Source organism: Echinococcus granulosus (assembly GCF_000524195.1).
Source record: "Echinococcus granulosus chromosome Unknown EG_S00063, whole genome shotgun sequence".
NCBI lineage: Eukaryota > Metazoa > Platyhelminthes > Cestoda > Cyclophyllidea > Taeniidae > Echinococcus > Echinococcus granulosus.
The window spans coordinates 27,222-52,134 of NW_020170443.1; the positions used below are offsets into that span (position 1 = coordinate 27,222).

A 24,913-nucleotide genomic window follows, 5' to 3' on the forward strand; every position below is an offset into this window, starting at 1 on the left:
TGTGTGTTATTACTCGACGACTAGATGTTGGATTCTTGTGCCTAGGCAAAATAGGTAACGCATTTGGGGCATCGATGCTCCGAGAGTTCCGAAATGGGGATAACTGTCTCACTGCTCAAACTGGTGAATTGGCTCTGCAGTTGGGCATGACGGTAGGTTTCTGCTTTTGCCCAACACACAACTTTTCGCCCAAAGGCTGAGGCAGAGCGTTTGTTCATTGAATGCGGAAGATGGGACTTAGTGACCAGGATGCATCGTGCCTTGGGACATTGGGACGAAGCTCTGAGTGTTGTTGAAAAACACAATCGGGTTCGTCTAAAAAATACACACTACGCCTACGCGCTGGAGTTAAAGAATCAGGGGAATATTGAAGATGCAATCCACCAGTATGTAGCAATGAGAGCACGTTTTTAATATTATCTTCTAGTTTTGTACAATCAAATACACACTGCGTGGAGGTTCCACGTATGCTGAAGGACTCTCCGGAGAAGCTAGAAGAGTTCGTAAACTCACATCCGTCCAGGTACCACTCCTTTGGCCTTATTGAATGTCATAGAGAACTGCATCATTGGTGGGCGCAGAGTCTGGAAGCGAAAGGGCGACTGAAAGAAGCGGAACTATACTACAGTCGGGTGAAGGACTACGTCTCTCTTGTTCGTGTCTACTGTTGTGGGGGAAAAGAAGAAGCAGCTCTGGAGTTGTGCAACGAGACTGGTGACGCAGCTGCATGCTATCATTTAGCAAGACAAATGGAAGCTAAAGGAGATGTAGATCGAGCTATTCAGCTGTATACTCGAGCTCGTGCCTTCTCTTGTGCTGTGCGACTCGCCAAGGTGAGTTACTCAAAGTCGTAATTGGGTGAGAGGATTAGTGAAAGATCCCCACAGTATTGTCAAACTACGAGAGACCGAAAACCTATTGTTTGGCATATATCAAGCAGATAGTGCCACTGTGTTAGATTTTTCTAGTTCAAACTGGATTTTAAATCGTCGATCCAAATCACGACGTTGCCCATGTTTTCTGCTTCTTCTGATGCCAGAGTGGGTATTATCAACCACCTACAGCTGAGTCTATCCCACAGTCAGTGAAAACCACGGATTGTCAAAAGGTTTCAATCCTATCAATCGAGATGTCATAATCCACGCCACTTGATTGTAGCCTTTGAATAAGTGAATGCAATACATCGGTAGACTCGTGTGTAGTTAATGCCATTCGCTTCAAGCCTTTCACACCTTCCTTGTAGGAGCACAACAGAAACGAGAACCTTTATAGTCTGGCTCAGTTGGGCAGTCCGGATGACATGCTAGACGCTGCTCGTCACTTGGAACAGAGAGGGAACTTTGTGGAGAAAGCCGTGCTACTCTACCACAGAGCAGGTCACCTCAACACCGCCATTAATCTAGCCTTTGAGAAGCGACAATACGGTGCCTTGGTCAGCATCACTTGCGACGACCTTGGCAGCGATTGTGATCCAGAACTGATACGCAAGTGTTCCAATTTCTTCCTCCAGAACGATCAGTTTGTCAAGGCTGTTGAAGTTCTTGCCAGGGGCAAGCAGGTGAAGCCTGGTTTTACTCTTTAAAGTTGTAAAAACAGAATGCCTCTTAAGAATTGGTCTGTCATCTGTGGAATGGAAATAAACTGACCTTTAATCAGTTCGACCTACAAAGCAGTTAAAATCCTCTCTCTGCTTTTTTAAACTCAGAAGTCACGCTAGTTTTCCTTCCCTTTTTTCTCCATCGAACAGTGGCTGGAAGCAGTGAAGCTGTGCACGGACTATGATGTGGCACTGAGTGAGGACCTAGCAGAGCAATTGACACCACCACCGGACATTGACATGTCGGAAACGGAGCGACGTGATGTGCTCACCCGTCTGGGCTATGCATGCCTCTCGCAAGGTCTCTGCCACCTTGCTTGTAAGAAACTCACTCAAGCTGGTGACCGTGTCAGCGCTATGAAAGCTTTACTACGCTCCGGTGACACCAACAAGATCATCTTCTTCGCCAATGTGAGTAAACAGCGCGACATCTACATCATGGCTGCGAATTACCTTCAAACTCTCGGTACCTGGCGCAATGACACCAGTGTGGTCAAACTCATTGTGCAGTTTTATACGCGAGCAAAATCTTTCAATTCACTCTCTTCGTTCTATGAGGCTTGCGCGCAGGTAATTCTTGTGTTTATCGTAGCAACACGACTTAAATGGAAGCACTTACTTCACTTGTCTATAACTACTTGACCTCTTAAAAGAGGTCGGCTGGAAGCGCACTATTGGAAGTCAGAGTCAGGGTCTCACAATGACCGGAAAATAAGCCCTTTCCTTATCTTTACGTATCAACATAATTTGTCCACTTGAAAGGAGTTTATGTGTGCTTGTTGATGGTCATTTAGGGCTCGTGAGGTAGGCGCTTGGTACCGCTTGTAGACACTTCCAAGGTGAGGTTAGTTGCATGCACCATAGATCGTGGATATTGGTTATTCCATCAGTGTGACATTCCTTCTTTTGATCTCGTCCACTTTCCTCCTGCTTTTAAGGTTCTGAAAGCTAGGTTTCCTTCAAATTGTCCACAGAGCATCTGGTGATGGTAGCGAAATCCCAAATTGTTTAAATGGGCAATTTACTAGCGATGTCGAGTAACTCGGCGTGGAGCGCGTCGCTTTATCTTTTCTGCCTGTTCGAATGGATAAATAAGGACTCAAAAGAAATATCACTCCTAAACTTTTAATCTGCGTTTTACTTCATGAATATTCGTGGTTATGGTCTACGCGGTCTCTTTGTTGAAAAATGGGTAGAGAGAAGCCACAAACTAGTAACTGGGTCATGACATTCAAATATACAGCATCGAGTCCTTTTTTGCCAAAATGAATTTACTCTTACTTGTACAAAGGTGATACTGCTTCACTTTTTTGTTCAGATGGAGGTAGACGAATACCAGAGCTACGAAAAGGCAATGGGTGCTCTAACCGAGGCCTACAAGGCACTCTCGAGAGCTGTTGCGGATGCTGCTGTCGCCTCCGATGAAGTAAATGGACAGAAGTTGGAGGAGCGTCTTTGTAGTATTAAATCGCAAATTATGCTGTGCAAAAAGTTTGTGGATGCACAACTGTAAGTTCAGCATTGATGCCTCTAGTGGGACTTTTCTGATAAAAGTAATATCGAGGTGATGTGGAAACATGGGCGCATAATTGAATGCTGTGAATAGTTGCCTGTTTTCTTTCAGGCTATTCGAAGATGACCCAGTGGACGCGTTAAGCCAGTGTCAAGCAATAGTGGATGAACCCAAAACTGCCATAATTATTCGTCCTGGTCATGTCTACGCGGTAATGGTCAAAGGATTGGTTGCACATGAACAATACCATGCTGTACGTCTTGTCGCAACCTTCTACCTCAAGTTAATCCTAGTTGAATCATTAACCGCTTGGGGACCGGAGTCATACCGAGACTCAGTTTTATAAAAGAGACAGGAGGGAAGCTGTACTTATATTTCCACGTAGTTCCCTGTCATAACTAAGGGTTTAGAACTTTCGACGTAGAGAAGAGTAGTTCTCTTGCAGAAGTCCAGACATGAAGTAATCACCCCGAGTAGGCTACAGCATTTTCCACCCGAGTTTCTGTGATGTGTGTACTAGTGTAGGGAACGGTGTCGGTCCGTGCACATTTGGTAGACATCCTACGCTATCACTTCAAGTGGTTTGTCTCTAGTAAAATTTCACGATGGTGCAATTAAGCGTGGATTACGCGGGGAGGGGGGCAGTCAGGAGGCAGGCAAAGAGTGGTTCAGTGCGCTGTGTTGATGAGTTGGAAATCATAATGACTACAGCCATCGCTGGCAAGTGTTCAACAGACCTTGAGGTGTTCACACCATTCAGCGCTCTTACTGTGCCCAATCGTCATGTCAGCGTGGAGTGCTTGAAGTCTTCCAAATAGGTAGATGTGTGTGGAATGGGCTTACGACATCTCTGATTAACTTCTTCCAAACTTCTTTAGACAGGAGGAGAAATGAGGCAACATATTTGTCACTTACTACTGTATTTGGCACCACTGAAACCGCACCTTCTTTTAAACCTATCAAGTAAAAAGTCCCGGCTGGACTTGAACGACCCTTGTGAATTTACAACTTCTACGAAGACTCCTAAAGTTTACTATTCTGAAATGACCTCGTTCAATTCTCCAATACGTGTATCTTTCATTTTTTACAGGCCTACGCCTGTCTGCAGGAGATGAAAGAAAAACTAGGCGGCCATGAAGCCGTGGCACGATATCTGGACAAAGAGGTACAAAATGCAATATTCCGGGCCCTCGACATGCCGACGCCAGTACAGCTGGATTCTAGAGGAGGTTCGGACAGTGATCGAGGTTTAACAATGGGTGAGGAGTGTATGGAGTCCATAGAAGACAATGCTGACATGGCGCTGGAGAGTGACTGTGAGTATGGACAAGATGACAGTGCGTAGATGACATGTGTGGGATTTGAAAGTGAATAAACTTTTAAGTGTTATAAGCTCTACCGTGAGAATGGCGTGCTATTTTCGCAGAGGGGAATAAAATAGACTTGAGAAGGAAAGGGAAAGAAGTCACCGTATTTCCTTTTTTTAAATACTACCTATGACAAACTGACTGACGGCCTAACTCATCATGCTGACTTTGGTTTCAAGAGGCAGTCGTCAAATGTTCAATTTTGCAGTAAAATTTGGGTTGGAAAGCAAATGAAGTTCTTTCCGATGTATGTCTGTAACCCAAAGAAAAAAATTTTCATTCGATATTCAGGAAACTTCACTTTTGTAGCTAGTTTTCGCCCCCTTCCTCGCTCCTCCCTGATTGGCTGAGATCACGTCTAGATGCACTATAACACTAAACATAAGGTCAAGGCCAATCGGTTACCAATACCCTCTTGTGACTGGTTCATATGCCAACTCTGTACTTCTGTGTTTACTCACACATTTCGACAATAAAGACATCAGTACCGATGTCTTGGTCAATTGATATTCCGGTCGGAAGCCCAAGCCTGTCCAATCAGTTGTCGGAAAAGTTAGGTACGAGTGAATCCAGGTGACATTCAGCTTTGTCTTGCCTGTTTTTTAGCCATTATTCATGGCTCTACCAGATATTTCGTTTGCAGTGGAAGCTTTCGGCTGTGATTTTCCGCAAGCAAAGCATCTCCATCTGGAGTCGAAGTGGTGCTTACGTTAGAAGTGGGGATATGGTATGGGTAGTGCGTTGAATGCCTGTAGATTACCAATGCCATGTTTGTTCCCTTAGCGCATCTCGATAGACTGAATCCACTATTCATCACAAGTCCACCAGCAAGCTACAACATGGAGGTGAATGACTGATAGATAGGCCTTAAAGCTTTTCATCTGTTGTCATTCCACGCCAGTGACATTCATTTGCTCAAATTCCACTGTGAATTTCGCCTCCTAGTAGCTTATTTGCCTAAAAAACACGTCCAGAAAATCGTTGATTTACGTACAGACGCCTGCGGTCAAATATGGTCGCCTATGTGCCGCAGATGCCTGCCCAACATTCCACAAGTTCTTCTCGAATGCAATGGAAACGTTTGAGAATTGGCGCCCTCGCTTCTTTCCCCCTAATTGGCCATTATTACTTGGCGACAGTAAGTAAGCTGATCTCCAGAAAAGTGTTAAGGATAAATAAGTAGGCGAGAATGGGACCACCCTCATGTTTCCAGCACTCAGCCAGCAGATGCCCGCACGCATGCCATATGCCCGGCCTACTCAGACATGTCGGGAACAAAGACAACCTTGTTGATGCTTTTACCTCTACTTATTCTGCTTGGTGCCTTGATAGCTAACGCCTAGAGTTAACTTCCACTTTTATTCTGTAGCTAGGACGTAGAAAAAAGGACAAATTGAAAGAAAAGGCGAATTTTACAATCCATTTCCTTTCTATACTAACACGCATCCTGGCGTTAAAGGGTACGTGTGGACCATATCAGTCACGTCCACATGAGCCAATTTCCTGAAGTCGGGAATGTTTGTATTTGTGAATGATTAAAGTGTTTCCTTTTGACTCGAAATGGTGCATTTTCTGTGTGATGTCATGCCGACCCGGTTAAACCTAGATTATCAACTAGAGAGGGAGAGGGGTTCCATGTGCAGCCCAAACACTCACGAGCAAAGCTAAAGAGACTGTGGTTTAAAAATGATTTATACCCAAAGTTGTCATTCACAGGCATAGTTATGGCAACCATTGGGATCATAAAGTGGTTGGAATGTGACAAAGAGGGCAAATGGGCAGGTAAAAGACATGTGAATAGGGGGATGCCAAAGGATCGGAAGAGTAGGGCATAAAACAATGGAAGGTAAAGGAGAAGGTTGTTTGCCCAACACTTCACTAAACTGCACGTCCATTTGCTCAGTACGGACCAGTGACATTGATTGACACCACCACACACATACACATTCGCCGTCATATCTGTATTAACGATGATGCCGACTTGTTTGTTGAAGTTGAGCAATGCCTTCACCGGAAGTTGCAACCATGAACGCCACCATCAAGTGGACGAACAACAGGAAGAAGACAGATGGGTCGCGTCTATCATCAGCATCATCAGCAACAACAACTACTCCAGGAATAGCGCAGCGCCACGCAGCTGGGAGAAATTAAGCATGCCACAACACGGAACGTGGTGCCGTTCCACTGTAACACAGCTGACAAAGTGGACGATTGTAGATGTGAGCAGTAACCCTTGGGTCAGTGGTTTAAGTCCACACCCTGGCACCGCTCTTCTGCGGTCCCTGCCTCCTCCCACCCTACATGTCTACCATGACCCCAACGCAGCTGTGAGGGTCTCGTGTGTTGCGCTGGCACTGCATGGGCATGAGTAAGCACGAGGACGTGAGAAGGTGAGGACAGGCGAAATAACCTGAGATGAGATGCGGTGAGGCGAAGGGCGAGGGCAGTCTAGTCTACCTGGGCATGGATCTCAGTATGTCCCCAGGCTAAGCGAGTTCGCCACCTCATGAACTTGCACCTTCGGACCGGGATGTCCTACCAACAGCTGCCGCACTTGTGGAAGCAATGTTCTGCTTAGCATGGAGGCACCATCGTCAATGGAGATGATTTCAAGTGTGCGATAGTGTCAATCAAGCGTGATCCTCTCTTAGAGAACCCTTTTGCAACGTGTATACAAAGTTCCGGCGAACGATGACGATTATATTTGGCAGACAGCCTAAAAGATCGGAATACTTATGCCTTTGGAACAGATTTGCTTCGTACTGGAACCATTTTAGGCCTCCACGCAGGCAGTCACATCGCAGTAATCGTGAAATTCACGTGACAAAATCTCTTGCTGTTGAGCCCCGCTCCATCGCCATTGGGTTTGGAGACTGCGGAGGGAGTGATGATAGTGTTGATCAGGCGAGACACTACAATTCCCACCGAACAGACAGAATTTTCGCATGCACTTCGATAACTGACTGGATGCCTCGATCCAAGTGTAGCAATGATAAGGGGGACCAGTTTGAAGTCTTCGGTATCCCACTGGTGCTCCTTGGTGTGCGGTAAGTCGAATTTAATGTTGACATCGACGCAAGCAGCATTCTTAACGGCACAGCCAAAGCAACGTCTACGGAAAAAAGAGAACAAGTCCACAGTCTCTAATGACAAGCTCCGATTCTCAAGAGAAGATATGATGAACGGGTGATAAATAACGCTGAAAATTTCAATTAGAGGGGTAGAGTGACTACTAAAAAGGGTTTTTCCTTCATCGTGAAGTAGTCAATGAAGGCGGAGGGAACATGAAGACAAAGATCTGGAAAGACAATCACGCTGAGGCGGTCAAACGTGTGGACAATTATCAACTGGACGGCACGGAGGAATATGAACACAAAGACAAGGTGTTGGTGGGTGTTTGCAATCCCATTATGTAGAAGATATGGCAGTAAAGCGGGCGGCATGACCTGTGGAAGGCCCGCCGAGGGTAGTACAATGCACTTCGGTGAGCGCGGACTCCCTCTTTTAGGGAGGGTAATGCGAGGTGAAATGATTGCCATACTAACGCGGTGAGTCCCTCCTTACTCCGTAGGATATTTAGTTAATAGGGCAGAAGGAATTTTCCACCTGGTTCTAAATGCGAATTGTCATCAATTCATAATCAGTCTAAAGGATGAAAGAAAGGCGGTTTAGTAAACTCGTACAAAGCGGCACCAAGGTGGGCGTACAACACGTGGAATAAACAGACTGGTCGGCGCACATGTCGTGTCTCAGGTGGTAACCACAAAAGGTCTGAAAAAGAGAGTTTAACTATGACGTTTTTAATAAAAGAATGGGAAAACAAAACGACTCAGTGGACATCGACTTGTAACTACAGAAAACTTCAAACACACCACAGGGTGGTGTGGAGATGGAATACGCCTTTACCCAACGACAAAGCAATAGTGTCGAAACCTCAAAGCCAATCGCACGTCCGCAAATCGGCGGTGGATGGTGTCCCTGCATACTTAACAGCCGTCTTGAATGCGGCATCGTAAATAAAAGTAATTTCGCCAAGTGACTGAAGGTTACTCGATCCATTGTTAAGGCTAAACAGAACCCGTGAACTGTCATGAATCCGGTTGTGACAAATTTAAACACACGACTGGAAAAGTACCAAGTAACGTTCAAGCACTTCTTGTTATCACATTGCTTTGACGCTTAACCATCTGCAGGTGTCACGCTCCTTTGAAGTACATTACTCGAAAGCTCTAAACAATGAAAAACGACCAATTCGGAGTATTTTGTTTGGCCTACTGTGTATGGAAACAAAACAACCTACAACATTCAATGTAAATGCAAATTGGACCATGATTTTTAGTGGAGGTGGAGAGTAGGTTCAACTTAGGGTTTCACACGCCTAAAATCAGTAGAATCACCTATTCTTGAGGTGGACCAATGGGAGTAAGAAGGTTGGGTGTCGTGGACTGGCATAAAAGGCTAATTTACGAGGAGAAAGGAAGTGAAGTCCGTCTCTCGAAATGCACAAAATGCTGAAGGTAACGTGAGCTCTACAAACAATAGCGATTTTATGTACGTTTATGGTGGCACAAGTTTGGGGTTAGGTGTAAACACCTCCACAAAATCTAGTCGCTCCCCTTGCGACCTTGGATTTGGAGGTCAAGAGGCCATTTTAAGGACACCATGCATTTAAGGGCACATTGATTAATATCGCCAAATCACGTGTCAAAATAGCCACAGAACTTGATAAGATGTATAATTCTGGAGAGGACCTCACTCCGAAGGAGGAAAAAGACTGATGAGCTAGTAATAGAAAATGGTGGCGAATGGAAAGCCCGCATGGGTAAGGGTGGTGCTGGTATTCTCTGCCATCACCTTAGAGAGAGCCCTTATTTGCTTGACTTTGTGTAATTTTAAAATCGCCTACTCCATCCACCAAGAAGTTTGCACAATAATTCGCCACTCAAGTCAAAAACAAAGTCTTGAGACGTGGTTGCTTAATAAGTACGCATGTGACTTGCGATACCTCACAAAAAGATTTTATTTTCTGCTGTCTGACTGGGTGGCAACCCCAGAAAGCATGCAGCTCTACTCTTCATCTGCAAAAGCACGAAACTCGTGATACTGAATAATTGGATTAAAATCTTCACAACATATGAATTCACCAAAATCTACTCGACTAAGTTAAGAAAGCAGACTACTCCACAGTAAGACCTTCGGTTTCAAAATAAAATCAACTTCAATTACCTATTTGTCCAGGTATGGGATCCGTCAACATGGGATGAGACCATTTGGGCAGGTCCTGATTACCATTAACAAGTTCACTCTCCACGTCACACATGTGTGACGCACAGATATCCCCATCTGACCGCTTGCATTACATATGCACGGCAAATTTAATCAAAAATAAACAAGGGTTTGGAGTTAGTCCTGTCTGTGGTAGTTGACTTTCTTCGCAAACGTTACGAGGCATCACAAAATCTCCTTTTGACTATCATATACTCTCCTCCACATCAAGTTCTGTGAAATCTGCAATGAGGTTGAGATGTTGACAATTTCAAATGAACCTGAGGAGGTGCCAAGAAGTCGGTTTCACGTTAGACTTTGATGGTAACGTTGCGATGGACGTGAAGAATGTGACTGATTCTACTGACGCGTCAAAGAAGGCATGCTTGTGAATGGATCAAGTAGCCGCTATAGAAGTGGCTAAACCTACGTGACAGAAGTATCAAAGCAAGTACTTCAGCTAGCCAGTATCCATCGGAGTCCCGAGTACTGTAGCACAGCTATTAGCGAAGCCAAGCTTAGATTATGTGGGCCACAATCACTCATTAAAAAGGCTGAAAGTGTGGGTTCAGTTGAAATGTGAAGATCACGTGCCTTCTTACGCTGGAATTTTCCAGAGAGGTGCTCGGACAATGCGAACATGGTGAATAGTAAGCAATGCCAAATGCAACAAAGGTCAAATTCTGAGAAACTTAACGAGATAAGTGTCACTTCTTGGAGCCACTGACAAGCAAAACGCGCCCAGGGAGTTACACCGGTGGAATCACCGCGATGGAAAACCACCGCACAAATGTGGCGCAGTAGTCACTCAACATCAGACACGAAAGTCCTCGTCAGGACTTTCCGATTTTACGCAAGTTTGAAACAACTTGAAACAGTTAGCGTCGGGACAGAATTTGTCACCTAACTTCTCCCTATTAATCATCGCAGAAAAAAGTACAGACCATTCTCCTAAGGCATAAAAAGAACATACCCTACAATTCAGCAATTTCGTAGCATAATTTTAAAAAAGACTTGCTGTTAACCGGGAAAAATGGCCAATTTATTACTCAATAGACAAGATAATAATGTACGTAACAAAAGAGGGAAGAGAACATGAAATGGACGTATAAAGAAAACGTCAGTCCTCCAACAAGAGAAGGAAAGAGAAATAGGTAAGAGGAAATGTGGGCGGTGTCATCTCCACAAAGTATACCAGTTTGCAGAGAACATCGAAAGTCAATGTGGCCAACAGGCTTTCCATCAACTTTGTCATAGGAGACACGGATGCACACACATCACCACTTGTTTTGGGGGAATGAAGATTTCGAGGAGGACTGACCGCCTTTGTAGACATCTAGGAGGCGGACAACAGCTTCTCGATGTCCTTCGTCATATCCTTCAGAAGAAAGAGAAGTGAGTGAGAACTCAGCTATGCTAACCAACCAACTAATTCAGGTATTTAACGCCTCTTTACTGGAGTCATCAAACTCTGTCTCAAAGGGATTGGATGGGTTTGAAATAAGAAAGCAGGTGTAAGACGTTTACATTATTTACTCCTTGCCAGCCAATCCGACTGACCAAGTGTGAAAACAGTTTGCGCCATATCAGAACAAGGAACCGCCTGCCATGTGACCAACTACCCTCTAATGCTCTGGTGGTAAATAACTTAAGCAGGAAATTACGATTTTTTAAACCTGCAGTTTCCGACTCGAAAATACCCTTATTTTTGGGTTACTGCAGGTAACCATCCGATGGAGCAATTCGCTAAAACTCGGAATACCCACAGACGACCCGTTGGCCAATTGGATTGCATTCCAAGAGAAGATTTCTCTTGGTGATTTTAATCTTAAACAGGCGAGAATCCAGATGGAAGAATAGTGGATGATACTAAAGAACCCAGCTGGTAAAGCAGCTTGATGTTTGGAAAATAATCTGCACATTAATTATCTGATGTAGTGAAAGCAACCAAACGACTTTTAGCGAAATGTTGGGAATAAACAGGACTTCATCATGAATATCTTCAGAATAAGCTTAACAATAGACATGCGATTCAATGTTTAGGCGTTTACGTTGTTTACAAGCATAAACAAAGCGGGAACAGTTGTTTATTCCAAATTGAACTTAGTATCTTCGCAGTTTAGGAGGAAAAGAAAACTAGGTGGATGGGAACTAGACGGCATTTAGAATAACGTGAAGGATCACTTTTAGGTGGTTGGTGGGAAAGTGGAAATGATTGATGTTGTAAGATAATAAAATCCACAACATCAATGTACTTAGTCAACAAAAAGCAATTAAACAAAAACGCATTCAATTACCTCAGGATCAGTAGTCGGGGAGTAGCGCTTGTAGGGGATGCCATTTCTATCGATGAGGAACTTCGTGAAGTTCCATTTTATACTACTGCAAAGGTAAAGAAACACAAAGTTCATTTCAGAAACAAAATGCGCGTGATTGCAAATGACCTAGTAAGAAATTAAACAAACCCCAAGGTAAGATTTGTAACTACGTCAAATTACAGTGGAGGCTGACATGATAATCCAATTTATGCGCTAGCTACACCACTTTTAAGGGAAAATCCACCACCCTAATCTAAATGCTTCACTCTTCTGGTACAGCAATGACTGTCACTGATTTTTGGAAACCTTCTCATAACATGATGAGGCAAGACTCTGTGCGGCTATTTATCATGAAGTGGTAGGAAACAAGCTGCATGCTAGTGATGCTAGATGCACCACAATTATGCAACGCTGGTAGTAAACGGATTAAAGAAAGGTCGCAGTTTACTTGGTGAGCGTCCCCTTAAGAGTCTTTTGGAGGTAAATAAAAAGGGGCAAGGCATCGGGACCATTGACATCAACCTTGCTGAAGAAGTCGAATGTGAGTCCAAATTTGTTTCGCGCGGCTTCCTTGATTTCAGCGTTGGTTCCCGGTTCCTAGAAGCACAATTTGCTTATAGTAAACAATTTGACAGGATTTCAACATTCGGAAAGTACTAACACACCTGATTGCGGAATTGGTTACAGGGAAAGGCGAGAATCCTAAGGCCCTGGCTGCTATATTTGGTATACAGATCTTGCAGCTGGGCATAGTTTTTCTTAGTCAAGCCTCATAGAGTGGCAACGTTAACGACAATGACCACATTCCCCCTGAAAGGCAAAACGGGGATGACTGTAGAAAGAGCAAGTATGATAAACAAACCTGTATTTCCCCATGGAAACGTTGTTCCCATCGATATCCAGCGCATCGAATGTGTAGAATTCAGCTTCGTTCGAAGCCTAGTAAAATATGCAGACAAAATTGCAATCACATGGCAATGCAAGTGGTAGCGTTAAAAATGAAAGCATGATTCTTACGCAGCAAGTAAATAGGCATATTTCGCGTATGGTTAAAAATTTTGTCACAAAACAATGAACCTGTGTGGAAACCCACCATCTTGTAGAATTGCGGGAAAACGAAGCTACAAGGCTTATTAAGAAGGAGACGACCTTGAAAGCGCAGAAAGGAAAACATTGGGGTGTGTGCTATTTTAAAGCATATTTAAATGGAAGTGAACAGCTTTAAAATGTTTATACAAAAGGTATAAAAATTAGAGCACAAAATTCGCATTGTCTAGATTCAAAAGTTTTTTTCAAAAACAACGGGTTAATGTAAACATTTAAAGCCAATAACAAAATTCATACATAGCATTTTGGAGAACATTGCGTTAGATAAGCTCTAAAGGCAAAAAATTTTTTAAATTTAAAAAAGTGATCATTAGAGTTGCTTTTTTTGTTACTCTAACCCCGATATTTCCCTGAGATAAAAACTTCCAGTCCTAAAGTTTGTTATTATAATTCCTTTAACCAAAATAAGAACGAATAAATGTTCAGTATAGTCATTCTAGACTTTTTAATAGCAAAAGAAGACATGCCACTCGATTAGAATGTATATATTTAACATTGAGAAGGGGCTGGGGTAATTAGCATACACGAGAACCCAGCTTACTCGGTGAGGGTGCAATGACCATGGCACATGGCAGACCCTTGCCGGAACCGAGGGCTTAGCAGACAACGCATTACATCCAGCACCCACAAGTTTTAGCACAAACTCCAGTAACATGAAAATTGTTAAGTTTCATTGACTGCAATCTGGATCTTGCAAATTGTTAAAGCTTCTTAGCGTGCGTAAACCTGAGAGTGTCTACCGACTGCTTTTGACTGCTAATTAAAAGGTCACAGTATTAAACTTATTTTTGCATCTATTGTCGTAGGAAAAATGTAAAAACATTCACCAGCTTTTATTTATATCACTTCTATTTACGCACTAGAGAGGTTGTAGGAAGTGTCGAATCCTTACACACGACTCGAGCTGTCAGGTAGATGTGAGATGTTGACTTATACGGCTTTATGCGATTTGGTCAAATAACAAAAATAAACATTTCGGTGCTAAAATAAAGTCTATCTAGTTCAACTCTGCCATTTGATTCACTAACAGAGAGTCAACGAAAGTTATATCTTGTATTTTGTTAGATTTATGAGCTATTTCTTTAAGCCATTAGAACACTAGTGTAATAAACTTATGTATTTTTCAGTGCAAAATCCGGTGGCATTTGTCCTTCTCCAAGGCACTCCTGAGGACTTCCAGTCAGGACCCAGGTCTTCCTTAAAGTGGTCGAAAGGCAAAGCAGTACGGCAGAATATGCAGTAATGCCTTAGAGAAGTGCAGCGACTACTGGTATAGGCCGGGTCCTATTTCCCCTAGCCAAAGAAAAATCGGCGGAGGCGTAAGTGTCTGTGTAATCAAACGCAAAATTAAGCAGATTGACCAAGGACTTCTATGCTTTAAAGATGCTTACAAAATTGTTCCGACCAATAGCTCAAACTCCTTAAATAATAATTTACCAGTAAACATTTGGGTGTTACATTTCTCACAAATCAGCAAGTTTTTGTAAAATTAAAATTTTTGCCTTTAGGCATAAATCGATTATCGAATCTTTACAATTTTACTATGGCACTTGATTCTGCCAGGACATTTGCGTCGAATGATTTCTACCCCTTGACAGACCTTGGAGAACACGACCTAGTTAGTTGTGTCCTTTAATTGGTTATTAGAGTATGGTGATTGTCTGGGTTGCGCTGCTCGACACATGGTAGGGGCTTGCATGCTTTGCTATAATGAAGTCAGGGTGATACCTTATGCTTGGGTTGTATAAATTGGCACTGTTTTTACCAAATTTACCATGGAAATCCCTAGTTGCTCACATTGACCGACTGGACTACATTCAAATGCAGAGTCTACACGAAAAGATCCCTTTCATAGTTTTGTTCATTATACTTGTTAAAATATGCTCGGGCTGTTCTTCGGTTGGATACCACGCTTCTTCGCATATCTTTGTCACTCAATTTATCTGGTTTTACTCAGATAATGGTGAAGAATTACAAAATTCCTTCAGTTGAGTTTGATGTCCCCCCAAAACGGCGTAAAACGTCCCGATTTTCTGAGTTAACATCTGATCCAACCAGTAAGTAGTGGGTATTTCCTTAACTTCCCCTCCCCTAGGTTTGGCGTTTTTCCTCAAAAAGATAGAGGCGGAGGAAGAAGACATCATCAAAGAATACTTATCTGAGTCAAGTGGTGAGGAGCTACTGTTACTGCTAGAAACGGGCTATGAACGAAAGTCAAACGAGGTGAGTGTCTGCGTTTGCAATTCCGATAGATTATACACTCCTTTTTCAACTAGTTGGCAGTGATTCTCAAAGTCCTGGCCACGATCATCGTCCGAGCCCGGACGGACCTCACCGATCTGTTTGCAGACACTGGACGACGATTAGCTGAGGGTGTGCTAGAAGATGCTCCACTAGCAGCATGCTTGCGCGCTCTCAAACCTCAGAGCAGTGCAGAAGCTGCCAAGGCTTCGCTTCAACTGCTCGCAGCTGTGGTCTCAACAGATCCCGTTTTCCTGGGTCGTGGTCTCGTTCGCAGTGTCGATTTCGAACATCCTGATTGGGTGCAGGTTTCACGTAGACGTAACATCAAAGATCCCACTGATGTTCGTACCTGTTTTATCAACTTTATCGCCTCCTTCCTTGTTTCCAATAACAATCTTCTCATTCGTGAACTGCTGGAATCCAAGAGTACGTCTAATAACCAGTGTTCCGAAGCGTTTTTCCTTAGCTTTTCTTGAATTTGAGGGACTGACCGATTACTTTGGCGCTACCTGGTCTGCTGCTTTTCTTCAAACTAGCTTCTTTTATCATAGATTCGATTGCACTGCTGATATCGGAGTGCTTCACAGACAAACCACAAAACGTGTTGTTAATCCTAACTCTACTTCGCACAAGCATTTGTGAGAATGCGACAGTGAGTAAAACCATAAAAATGCGGATATTTACAAGGGCAGCACTAAAACAGCTAGCCTATCTCTATGCATATCGGGGTGAGGCCCTGTCAAAGAAAGTGGCCTTATCTCGTTCTGACGCCGAGGTGGATGCTCACTCTGTGGAACTTGTCCGACAAGCACTTCACAGGCTCCTTCTCCCTCTCACATCTTCTCCTCTCATTGGTCTTGTATTTCGTGAGCGCGCCTACCTTGAAGGCGGGTTAGTTTTTGAGCAAACAAAGTGTTTACGGCCACCAATCCCCTCCAATTAAACTTCTTTTTTGCTATTTCAGAAAGCAGAACGAGCACCTGCTCTCGTTTCTCTTCTCGCCCCCAATGGACAGTGCATTCACGGATGAGATGAGACGGGAGCTGGTTGCCAATTGTCTGCTCGCCTGCCCAGCTCTTTTGCCCGCGTATTTGACTCATTGGACGGCCTCCATGGTACCGCGCGATTCGGAAAATTGGCACAATCTCATGGCATTTGTTAATCAGGTGGGTTTCCATACTTTAATGAATTTGCAAAATGATCATCGTCTGTTGTTGGAGTGATATCATTTGCTGTAAGTAGGTTCGCCGAAATCGGTAGTCTCGTGGTTTCGATCAATATCCGGGCTGCTTCGGAAGTCCTAGTAAAATTAAAAATCCCTCAAATAAATATGGAAAAACCGACATACTGACTGTGTTTATGTTGCTCTGTAATATCAAGAAATGTTGACAGCTACTCGGAGAGATTTTAGGCGAATAGAAGGGATGAGGGTGAGGGTGAAGATTTCTCCCTCCCTTTTCATTTCTAGAGTGTACATCTTGCAAATAAATTCTCTGGCAGTATTATGCCTTACATTGCGTCGTGAGGCCATGCGTTAGTCCCGGTTGTTGTTTCTGGAGAAGTTTTCTTGCCCACGTGCGAGCGGTTGGATGTCATCCGTGATTGTTTTGTTTTTTGGGCAATTGCGTCATCTGCTGTCCACTCCATACACACAACAGCCACAGTCTTCTGGAGGTGAAGTGATGTGTGCCCTAAGAGTGTGCTAAATAGATAGTTTCGGAAAAAAAATAATTTGTTTGCTTAGTGAACAGTTAAAAAGGGTGTGAATATGCAAAAAGGTGGAAATATTTTCTAAGCAATGTGCCTTTTTAAAACCTGAACTGCTTTTAAATCGCATCCTATCTAATAAAGTGAAAATTTATGCTTGCAAAGTCCCAGATTGTTCTTCTGAGTCACAGTTTTGGTGCTTTGCTTTTGCCCATCAATGCTCAATTTTCGTCCTCATAACAACGGATTTTTGACGACTTCATCATGTTCCCTCATTTACTTTTTTCATTTAATGCTAATCCAAGGTTTACTTCATCATACCAGAAGGGTCGTTTTTGTGTCAGGACTATATTTAAAAAAATAAATTTGGATCGGTTTCATCTGCAAACGCATTGTCAAGATAAAAAAAAAAAACAACTTTAACAGGGAGAAGCTTCTGGGTGGGAAAGTTTGGTGCCTGTAGGGAATGATCAGATTTCGTGCTTCAGTTGTCGCAGTTGATTTTTCTACATTTTAGCTTTTTTTCATGTTTCAAAATCACCTGGTTAATCGTGTCTCCCAACTGCTGGAATTGTCTCAAGACATGGCTCAGTTTGTTCAAGGCGTCTCCGATATCTGCCTACCTCCGTTGGGTATCGCTGAAGTTCTGCATTCTGCTTTTCAGGTTTGCATTCACAGTCCTCTCCTCTCTACTTCCAAATGATTGGCTTTTTATAGTGCATTGTCATTCTCTTTCCATCAGCATGAAAGTAAATCGGTTACTAAGGCAGCAAATACTATCTACAGGACCCTTAGACAGAATCTGGTTCTCTTTCTGACTTGGCTTCACACAACCGAGGAACTGAAAACTAAGGGTGCTACACCCAAACCCATTATCCAATCCATTTCCAAGATCCTTTTGGAACGTGTCCTCGTCGATAAATGGCTGCAGAGGTTTTCCAAAACCCTACAAAAAGAGCACACTGATGTGTCACTTCTGAAGGACCAAATCCTTCCACCTACTGAGGAGCAAGAAGAAGAAGAAGAAGTAGAGGGAAAAGATGAAGAATCTGAAGGTTTGCGATCACTAATTTCCACTTCATTCTTCGTAGATTCCAAAAAAGTGTCAAGTCCGGAGGCCGTAATAGCTACTCTATCGAAAAGTAGGCTTTTATTTTCAATCTCTAAAAGTCGTCGTTATTTTTAGAGTTTCAGTCAAGACTTTTGATGTTGCACAAGCTGTCTCAGAATCCCGAAACAGAGGTGACAGAAAGAGAGCTTGTGAAGTTACTCAAGATTTGGCCTCAGTTGGCCCCCACTTGTCTCAAGTAAGTAATGCTACTGTTTTTTTTTATGGCAACCTTCCTCCAGGACCTACTGGCACCACGCCGTTGTCTTAAATTGTATGGCAGCGGCTGTTCGTTTGCTCTCGCGAAGCACTTCCAAGAGCGGTTGGGTGGAGGGTGAAAAAAATGAATGTGTCAGCGAAAAGATCTCCCCATGTCCTAAACACCTCCTCAAGCTCATTTCCACCAATCGTGTGTTTAAATTGATTCTCCTTGAGAAGCCGTTAAATGAGGAGTTTGCCACAGTTCCACTGACTCCACTTAAAAGTAGGCTAGAAAATTATCTGCCTTCATTGTTATTTGACTCAATTGTAGCCGCGCTGGTCAATCTACTTCTTGCTCTTGCTGAGGTTGATCCAAAGACCACGGCGGCGGAAATTCCTCTACTCTCCATTTTAGCTGCTTATCGTAGCAGTTTATCAGTTTGCGGTAAGTAGAACCCCCACGTAGACCTCTTCATCTCGTTTTTAGACCGATTCTTGTTGCAGCTAATCTACATACTTGACCTCGGTGGATACTCAATATCAAGCATTTGGTAGATCAGTTAAATGGATCTAAGGCCGTTTTTTGCTAGGGGAATGTCGACCCAGAGTGTAATTTGGGGTGATCGTCTCGCCGATCACTATCGATTCGGTGAGACACTGGGTGAGGCACCACAATTATGGCGTGAGTTGAATCCAGGCGCTTTCCTTAATGTCCTGGACAAGGATAAGCTGTTGAGTAGTGCCCTCTCATTTCCTGTTACTCGTCGGTGTTTGGTAAGCTTTGCTATTGCAGGGAAGAGTTGGCTTAGATGAGTTTTATCTAAAATGTGTCATTCTGTTTCAATGCCGTCTTTGAGTCGCCCTGTGTTTTCCATAGGCTCGATCCATGAATGTGGAAGGTGTAAATCTGGATCACAATCACTATGATCCATGCTTCCTTCTCCCGCTGTTTCTTCAATACCTCTCTTCTGGTGAGTTTCATTTTGATTTGTTTGATTGGATGAATGACTAAGTGGGCAAATGAACGAGTCGGCGATCTAGTGAGTGAATGGATGAATGAGATGCTGAGGGATTGGATTTGTAATTGACAGTACCTAGGAGCAAGCTTCCGCCCTGCATGACTTCCTTTTCCATTCCACTTTCTAACTCTCTGTTCTATTTCGTACAGGCTCATGTGATTAAGCGATGTCGAGGAAAGGTGACAATAGCTTAGGAAAAGCGAGGGCTTACCTCTCTCCTCTCATCATCAAGCGCAAATCTTTCAGCAGTTAGATTTTGCGGTATTAGCGAGGTCCTGCTTGGTTTTGTCGGGGCGGGACCATCTTCCCACTGATTAACTGATCATACCTGTTTCTAAGGGCTAAGTTTTTGTTGACAGGATGGAGTTGTGCGATGTCGAGTAGTCAGACCCCAGACAAATCTGTTTGACCTTGAGGAATTGCGTCTATAACCTAGCCCACCTACAAAGTAGGCATAGCTTTTGGGGGGTATGAAGTAGTGGACGACTTAGAAGTGTTTAGAGGGGTGGTATGCGGATCTTCCGGGTACACCCTGTGATACAAAGGCAGCTTCTCTTTACTAGTCAGTCAGCCAACCAAAAGCAGCACAAAACGGTGTGCTTTTAAAAGGTGAAAGAGGTGGGGAAATCTACGGCACTTGTGGACCTTATTTTCATCTGTTAATGCTTACACCTGCCTCTCCTTTTGGTCGACTGACAATGTGTAGCTAAGTGAGTGTCTAATCAAGTGGGATTTTTAATACTCAATTTATTTCGGCCTCACCTCCCGTCTGTAGATGAGGCACAGGAAGAACTGCAACCCAGTCGCGTGGATATACGCGGCTTTTACACTCGCAACTGCCTCGCCTTTGTGGTCGGTGCCCTCTCCAGCTACTCACGAAACATTCGTGGACTTGCAAAGTCCGTTATTGCGCAATTTCGACTCCTCTCAGAGGCCTGGAAACCCACCAAAACCCCCTCAATCCCAATGTCTGTCGCTGTCATGAAACAGTTTCCAGAACGTGTTCAGGTAAGTTGACGATGGTACAGAGCAACCGCAGCTGCAGAGTTTCTTATTGTCTAAAATATTCCCTAAGGCGTTGAAGGTTACAGACCCAAGAGCGTATTTGCCATAAATTTGTGGAAGGGTTGGAAGACTATCTGAAAGGGGGAAAATTGGATAAACTCCCTTATTTTAGGCAAATATTATGTTGCTACGTTCCTTACCCCCCCCCCCCCCCTACTTGACTGTTATCTCCGTAGTCACTCTTCTGTTTCAGGCGTTGATAGTTTTTGGTACACTGTTGTAGTATGTATTGATGAATTAAGACCTTTGTCAGTCGAATTGCATCGTGGTATTCACTTAGGCCTAGATCGTATACCAACCGCTTCAATTGAGGACATTTACCTAAAAGCCACACCCTTGTTCTCATTTCAATACTCTAAACGAAATAGCTTCTATTCATTCTACTCTTGCCATAATTCCACACGGTTTCAATGGCTACTTTCTTCTACCAGTCTGCAGTATCCAGTCAACGAAGTTAAGATTTCCATCACCAGTGCAGCCTGTGAGCTACGAAATATGCGAGCCTTGAGTAAGATGTAAACTGGTGGAATCTCAGCATGGACACCCCAAGCTAGTAGTCTGCCATCTCTTGGTCGAAAAGTTGCAAAAATTATCAATTTTCTTCACTTTGGGTAGCTGAATTTCATGCTGGACACCCTGCGGAATAGTTTGAGCACCAAGGCGGGTGAGTTGGGTGGAGGGCCACGGCGTGCGGTGCTCTTTGGCTCACGAGCGGACACCTCCTTTCGGCTGTCTCGAGTCCATGCTAACTTCTTCATCCACTCTCTGGGGATGCTCACGAAACCTGGTGCGTCCATCTTTAATTGTCTCACTCTTATGCCTTTCATGCTTTTAAACGAATTATTTCGGTTTATATTTGGTGAACTGTTGTAGGATTACCTCTTCCCCATTTCTTTCTGCTTTTCTATTCTAAAACGGTTCGATGTTGAGGAAAAAGTGTGAGCTCACCTCAAATAATCCTTTTTTTATTGTTTTCAAATGACCCAAATGCCGTGGGTTTACAACCTCGAACTCATCAAATTTTGACTGGTTTGCATTAAAAAAGGAGGGGGGTACCGGTATGTCTGTAGATTTCGTCCAAACTAAATCTACCAAATCTCCTTCAGCTTGTTTTGCTTAACTTTTTTTTGTCTGGTTTGGTGCGATCCGATTTCTCTGCATCCTTTTTTCTGTGTTCAGAACATAGGATGTACGAGGTGTTCTGGAACACTTACATGGCAAAACCGGCCATTGATTTGGGCACAGTTCCCGATTTCATACGAATCATGTACTCGGTTCACAAAGATGTAAGTGAACCAATTCATTGTAGCTGTATTCCTCATCGCCTTTGTGTTTTCCTAAATGGAAAATTGTTTTCGTATTCAAGTTCTGTGCGCATACATCCATCTGTCCCGTGTCCATCCACCCTGTCAAGCTCTCTGGACGATGTAACACTAACACTTTTACCTTTTCATCACTACTTTTGTAGAATTACCACGAAATTGCAATAATAGTAGATTCTACCACCACTAACTTTGATTTTCCCGTCGGATCACTTATGCAGCACGTAGATAAATTTCAAGAACAAAGTCATCCACCATAGGACAGCTTTTTTCGTCCAAATAAATTAGGCACTGTCACCTTCGTACGTCTCAATCAACCATGCAAATTTGGGGTAGCAGGCCATCCATTATTTTACATCATTAATGCGGCTGCTAGCTACTGCCACCTTCTTCCCTTTGTCTCTGCAGTTTCGTGTTGAACGGCAGTGGATGGTGAAACTTTGTGCTGACAGTCTCAATGATACCTCAGACTACCTGTTGTTGGAGAAATCTCGAGTCTACAAGTACTGCCTTCTGTTATATGCTGATCCTGGCGTCGATACCACCACTCAGGTTGGAAGCCACTTGCTTATTTGTAATTTGAATGCACAATTGCCTTGTTAAAGCATGCGTAGACAGGATTTGTTATGTTGACACTGTCGTTCCAAAATGCAATTACCCTCATGTCAAGCACATCTTCAACGTTTCACTCTGACGAACTGTCATAAGTTGATAGGAAACCCGCATTAAATAAAAAAACTTGGACGTCACACATACGTGACACCAATAGCTAATGTGTCAATCTGAAGTTGATGTCGCTATCTATCCTCACTTCTCCTATGCGTAATCAGCTTTTGGCCAGTTGAGCTCATATTTACCTTTGTGATTTGAAAAGCAGGCTTTTCTGTCATTTGATCGGGTAAGTCTTTCAAGGTATGATTGCCATAAGTTGTCATGCCTATGCGGAAATTTAACACATTCATTTATTCTCCCATTTGTGTGTTTAATTCGTAATTATAGTACAATTTCCCACTCATTCGTCGATGGCTCAATTTCCATTTACTTTGCCCCTAAATCGTATTTTTTGACGTCATGTTGCTGAATTCATTTCAGTAGCATTACTTGGAAGTGTTCGCTTTTGCGACATGTGATCCTTACCTATTCATGATTGCTGGTCGCACCAAATCGTGTGGCAAACATTATGGTTGAGCTAATACTGATCAAAATGAATATGTAATTAGAGGAAGTTTAGCATTCCATAAGTCGTGATTACCCTTTCTTTCCCCACCTCTAGATTCAAATTCTTCGTCTCCTGACCGCCACCACAAGGATCCCACGAGCATGTCACGCTTTGACGCGCTTTCATGCTTTTCCGTTGTGGTTATTTCGACATGCTCTCTCGACTACGTAAGTGCCCTCCTTTCCCTTCCCTTCTTGAGTTTCTTTTATGTACAAATATTTCGAATTGTTTGTTTCTTTTAGCCATTCCCCATCCCTGTGCTACTTCTTCACTATCATTTCGCAGATGATAGCGGCATTCGAGGAGACAAAGGAGGCATCGCCATGTCTTTCCATGCTCCGACTCCTTGATACAACCTTCAGGTCGGCCCATAACCATCGGTTTTTGGATTTGCTTTTGTGCATTTACTGGGGGAAGGGGAGGGGAGACCTTCAAGATGGTCATCATTTTTTTTTCTTTTGTCACTATTAATTTTCTTTGTTGCAGAAAAATGCACGACGAATCTACGTTTACTAAGCGGAGGATAAAGCGCATTACTGCTTGAAGGAGGATTTTTGCATACGGAAATGTACATTTGAAACATGATTTTGATAATGTGTAGTCTTCTCATTCAGGATTTAAGGCTTGTCTCTAATTCAGGGATGGGCAATTGGAAACAAAATTATGTAAAATTGGGGAATTAATGCTTGTCCTGCTGGGGCGGTGGTGTTATTATATCAGTCAACATTTGGGGCTAGTGGTTCCGGGAGAGTATAACACGTGGAATTGCAATGGGGAACTTGGAAGGTTGTGCTATTAGACCACCTAGAGTAGTGGTTGGACGGGCGAGGCGGTGTATCTTCTTCACTCCTAACAAGTCCTTTGAATCATGATTGCACAAATTGGGCGAGGTGGTGAAAAGTCGGGGTGTGTCCGGTCACGGAGTGTTGGGGCATGTAATGTTGTGTCGGTGTAATGCGTTCAAGGTTCGCCAGTTGAGTCACAGTGGTCTTGTTTCGGTGATCCATCGTTAACGTCTTGAGGCTAGCATGGCGATGAGTCGCCTTAGTCATCAGGGCAAGGAGGAACCAAATTTTTTCGTCGTTTTATCCTACTTTCATATCCATGTCTCAGCCTCAAAATGCGACTGATCAGCATGTGAAGGGCTCTTTCACCTTTTGACGTTGGAAATCTTCGTGTCGGTGAATGAACATGTTGTGTTCAATGTTGCCACAAGAAGACTGAACTCTTGTGCGGTTTCATTATGGCGAAATACACGTTGATCAAACACCCAGGTGGCAGAAAGCAATTCCACACATCGGCTGTGTTGTGACGGTGGCGAAGGTGATGCATATGACGATCCCGACATGCTGGAAACCACTACGTCGAAATCATCACTAACGTGAAGAGGTATGGGTGCCTTTGAGACTGTGACACCACTGAAATATCCTATTGTTGAGTGGTTAAACATTCCATCACCAGAGTGTGCTGTATTTGAAGTCCTCTGTGGATGCAGTTGAGATCTGTGGTTTAAGTGGATGACGCCCATGCTGATAGAACACTTTGTTCGTCACCGGAGGTTGTTGGATGCACTCCCTGCCATCGAAGTGCCGAAGTCAAAGCAGTATATCACTTGCTAACCTCATTTTGTGGCTAAGCGACAATTACCCCTAATTCATCCTTAGTCTTAAGTTCGCTTTCCGATTAAGCATTCTGGCCTACTTAAAGAAATATTGGAGCATACGGAACGGTTCTGAAAAACTGTCATTGTAAAATTGGAAGAAGTGAAGTTTGCAGCATTGATTATAACTTTGGCATTGTGGAGACCATTCTACATAAGTTGCTACGATTTCGGCATTTCGCAACGCTCAGTTTTCCATTG

The 24,913-nt window shown here is 43.4% G+C and overlaps 3 protein-coding genes across 3 annotated transcripts; 2 read left to right on the forward strand and 1 right to left on the reverse strand. All coding sequences in view use genetic code 11, as the record gives it.

The window, feature by feature from the left end:
- Nucleotides 1-74: 74 nt before the first annotated feature.
- EGR_06747 (Intraflagellar transport protein) lies at nt 75-8,029 on the forward strand (the record flags this gene model as incomplete). The annotated part of the gene is made up of 12 exons (XM_024495996.1): nt 75-152; nt 196-386; nt 428-833; nt 1,244-1,558; nt 1,748-2,167; nt 2,916-3,106; nt 3,222-3,363; nt 4,201-4,451; nt 5,474-5,615; nt 6,472-6,845; nt 7,255-7,524; nt 7,894-8,029. 12 exons carry the CDS (start codon nt 75-77, stop codon nt 8,027-8,029), a joined length of 2,916 nt encoding a protein of 971 aa, XP_024349536.1.
- A 2,833-nt stretch (nt 8,030-10,862) lies between these two features.
- On the reverse strand, nt 10,863-13,822 carry EGR_06748 (Glutathione peroxidase; the record flags this gene model as incomplete). The annotated part of the gene is made up of 9 exons (XM_024495997.1): nt 10,863-11,078; nt 12,040-12,121; nt 12,509-12,657; nt 12,726-12,829; nt 12,852-12,892; nt 12,923-12,999; nt 13,154-13,209; nt 13,709-13,762; nt 13,783-13,822. 9 exons carry the CDS (start codon nt 13,820-13,822, stop codon nt 10,863-10,865), a joined length of 819 nt encoding a protein of 272 aa, XP_024349537.1.
- Nucleotides 13,823-14,710: 888 nt separating this feature from the next.
- Nucleotides 14,711-24,432, forward strand: EGR_06749 (Nucleolar pre-ribosomal-associated protein; the record flags this gene model as incomplete). The annotated part of the gene is made up of 22 exons (XM_024495998.1): nt 14,711-14,785; nt 15,125-15,224; nt 15,263-15,390; nt 15,444-15,837; nt 15,963-16,302; nt 16,376-16,577; nt 17,636-17,782; nt 17,861-18,173; nt 18,210-18,260; nt 18,305-18,425; nt 18,469-18,710; nt 18,759-18,872; nt 18,915-18,978; nt 19,018-19,201; nt 19,305-19,398; nt 20,222-20,454; nt 21,127-21,298; nt 21,691-21,797; nt 22,242-22,385; nt 23,107-23,219; nt 23,295-23,414; nt 24,327-24,432. 22 exons carry the CDS (start codon nt 14,711-14,713, stop codon nt 24,430-24,432), a joined length of 3,564 nt encoding a protein of 1,187 aa, XP_024349538.1.
- Between the last annotated feature and the right edge of the window lie 481 nt (nt 24,433-24,913).